The sequence below is a fragment of the Cynara cardunculus genome, assembly GCF_001531365.2.
Source record: "Cynara cardunculus var. scolymus isolate 2C chromosome LG 1, CcrdV1, whole genome shotgun sequence".
Taxonomy (NCBI): Eukaryota; Viridiplantae; Streptophyta; class Magnoliopsida; order Asterales; family Asteraceae; genus Cynara; species Cynara cardunculus.
Window position 1 is genome coordinate 10,802,198 of NC_037528.1, and position 3,460 is coordinate 10,805,657.

The following is a 3,460-nucleotide window of genomic DNA, read 5'->3' on the forward strand; positions in this document are numbered from 1 at the left end:
TTTTTTAATTTATATTAGTTAATATTTACTAATTTAGTAATATTTAAATTTATTAACATTTATTTATAATTAACAGTAATAAATAATAATTGATATTAATGAGAGTTATAATTGGAAAAAATGATAATAAACTACCAAAACGCTATTCCAAGTAACGTTTCAATAAACTAGCTTATGTTCATCCAAACGTGTACCCAAAAAATAAGTTAGCTTGTAATCTAACTTATAAACTGGTTTATTTTTGTCAAACAATGCCATATTGATTGAATTTATATGTTAAGACCCTAGAAAGAGGCATTAGGGAATCAACAAGAATGCAAAGCGGGTTTGGCTGCACACGCCCACATAAAATTTAGAAAATACTTTTATGTAAAATAAACTACATCATGAGCCAAGTAAGCAAAATAATATTGACATGTATGTCGCATCATCTGCCACATTAGTATGGTAACATGTTAATGGTTAAACCGGTTACTCATACACCTTAATGTTAAAGATGTCATGTTTTAAGTAACAAAATGAAAGTTTTTAAAGTACGTTATCCAAAATAGAAATTATATCAAACTAAATTACTTTTTAATGCAATTTTCTCTCTGTGTACTAAGTTCCTGTTTGGTTTGCAGGAATGAAATGGATGTAGAGGGATTTGAATTTCGAATTTATTCCAATCTCATGTTCGGTTTGTAGGATTATTCGGACTTGAAAGTCTAGGATTTAATTGAAATCATACAACAATAAGATTTTGAAATCCTTAGAGAGTGCTCGGATTTCGTAGAGTTGTATTAAATAAAGTTTTAAAAAACGTTGAAAACACTTGTTTTATAATAATCGATTAATAAAAATGTAATTTAATTTTTTTTAATAATAATTTGTAATTTTTTATAAATTATCTATACTATATTATAAATTTTTTGACAAAAACTCTTAAAAACCATTTTTTATGCATAAAGTACTGTATATTGATGCATATTACTTAAAATTCAAGATTACAAGTAAATTATGTATTAAATACAACTTATTAAAGCTCAATGTTTGAATTCGTGTAACTAACTACGGATAAACATAATCAAATAGAGGATAAACATCTTATTTTAAAAAATTAAAAATATAATATATAATTAGGATAATTATCGAGTTTCTAACCGAATGTTTAATTATTATCTTTAATAAAAATTATATTATTAAACCAAAAATAAATTACTTTATTATTTTGTCTAAATTAAATTATAATAAAAAATTGAATTAATAGTTAATTTAATACTAATATTGATTTTTTTTTAAATTTATGTTATTTTCACATTTATATTTCATTCAAAAATAAAAACATTATCGTTTTTCTCAAAACCATATAAAATTATATTACATTGATAGAGACAAATAATAAAAACTAAACATTAAAATGTAGATTTATCTTACTGTATTGCACGAGTACCCTTCTAGTTTATAAATAATGGAATCTAATTCCGTTTCAAATCCTACAAACCAAACTCACCAGTAATTTTAAATCCATTCAGATTTGAATCCTTCCAAATTCAAATCTCTCAGTAAAATTTAAATCTCTAAAAAACAACCGTGAACTAGTCCTAAGTAAAAGATATATAATATTTAATTAATTAGAAAATGATAATTAAAAAGAAAAAAAAGAGAGGATTTTGATGAAAATTCTAATTTGTGGTTTGGGATAACGAGACTTACGTGTTGATACCATCCATTCCCCAACCATTTAAGGTTCCGTGTGGTTCGTAACCTGTGTTCCATACCAATTTAACCTCGCACCTATAAATCATCATCCCTGATACCTTAATCACACTCAAAATCAAAATCAAAATCAAAATCAAAATGGGGACGGAAGCTATGCTCACCAATGGAAGCACGGCCGCCGGCTCCACCTTCAAGCTGGTTGGCTTCAAGAACTTCACCCGAGTAAACCCCATGTCCGATAAGTTTTCCGTCAAAAGGTTCCACCACGTTGAGTTCTGGTGCTCCGACGCCACCAACACCGCTCGCCGTTTCTCTTGGGGACTCGGCATGCCCATCGTCCTGAAATCCGATCTATCTACAGGGAACGCAACTCACGCCTCATACCTCCTACGCTCCGGCCAACTTAACTTCCTCTTCACGGCTCCTTATTCTCCTTCCATCTCCACCAACACCTCCACCTCCACCGCTTCCATCCCTACGTTTTCCCACACTGATTGCCGCAACTTCACCGCCTCACATGGTCTCGCCGTTCGATCGATCGCTATTGAAGTCGAAGACGCTGAAATCGCTTTTTCTGTCAGTGTTTCTCACGGAGCTAAACCCTCTACTTCCCCAATCACCCTTGGAAACAACGATGCCGTTTTGTCTGAAGTAAAGCTGTACGGCGACGTCGTTCTGCGATACATAAGTTACAAGAATCCCAACTATGATGCTTTATCTTCCTTTTTGCCCGGGTTTGAACCCGTTGAAAAAACGTCGACATTTCTAGACCTTGACTACGGTATTCGCCGTCTTGACCATGCCGTAGGTAATGTCCCGGAACTTGCTCCGGCTGTAGATTACGTGAAATCGTTCACCGGATTCCATGAGTTTGCCGAATTCACGGCGGAGGACGTAGGGACGAGTGAGAGCGGACTCAATTCGGTCGTTTTAGCATGCAATAGCGAGATGGTTTTGCTTCCTATGAACGAGCCTGTGTACGGAACAAAGAGGAAAAGCCAGATTCAGACGTATCTAGAACACAACGAAGGCGCCGGAGTTCAGCATTTGGCCCTAGCCAGTGAGGACATATTCCGGTCCTTGAGAGAGATGAGGAAACGCAGTGGAGTTGGTGGTTTTGAGTTTATGCCGTCGCCGCCTCCTACTTATTATCGGAATTTAAAGAAGAGAGCCGGAGATGTATTGAGCGATGAACAAATCAAGGAGTGTGAGGAATTGGGGATATTGGTGGATAGAGATGATCAGGGGACTCTACTTCAGATCTTCACCAAACCAGTGGGCGACAGGTATGGCGATTAGATTCTCACCATTATCATCTTTTCAATGCTTTTGAATTTTGTTGGATTTCGTAATTAAGAGATTCAATCATTCATACAGAACCCCAAATTACTTATTCAAAATTTCTATAAACGAAGATAGAAATCTTGTTTACATATAGAATGACGAATTTGATGAAATTTTTTTGAGCAGGCCAACCATATTCATAGAGATAATTCAGAGAGTAGGGTGTATGATGAAAGATGATGATGGGAAGGTGCAGCAGAAGGCAGGGTGTGGAGGATTCGGAAAGGGCAATTTCTCGGAGCTCTTCAAGTCTATCGAGGAATATGAGAAAACACTGGAATCACGATCATCCTCCACCACCTGAAAACTGGTATCCACAATTTGTATGCATCAATGAATTATCTTGAAAATCCTGAAAATATCTGTAACCTGAATAAAATTGCTGCTTTTCATCTACTTTTTGTTGGAAAAAAAA

General features: G+C 34.5%; 1 protein-coding gene across 1 annotated transcript; it reads left to right on the top strand.

The window, feature by feature from the left end:
* The first annotated feature begins 1,765 nt into the window (after positions 1 to 1,765).
* LOC112524630 (4-hydroxyphenylpyruvate dioxygenase-like) lies at positions 1,766 to 3,460 on the top strand. Its single transcript, XM_025134554.1, has 2 exons — positions 1,766 to 2,987; positions 3,172 to 3,460. The coding sequence occupies exons 1-2, from the start codon at positions 1,840 to 1,842 to the stop codon at positions 3,347 to 3,349; spliced, it is 1,326 nt and encodes a 441-aa protein (XP_024990322.1). The 5' UTR covers positions 1,766 to 1,839; the 3' UTR covers positions 3,350 to 3,460.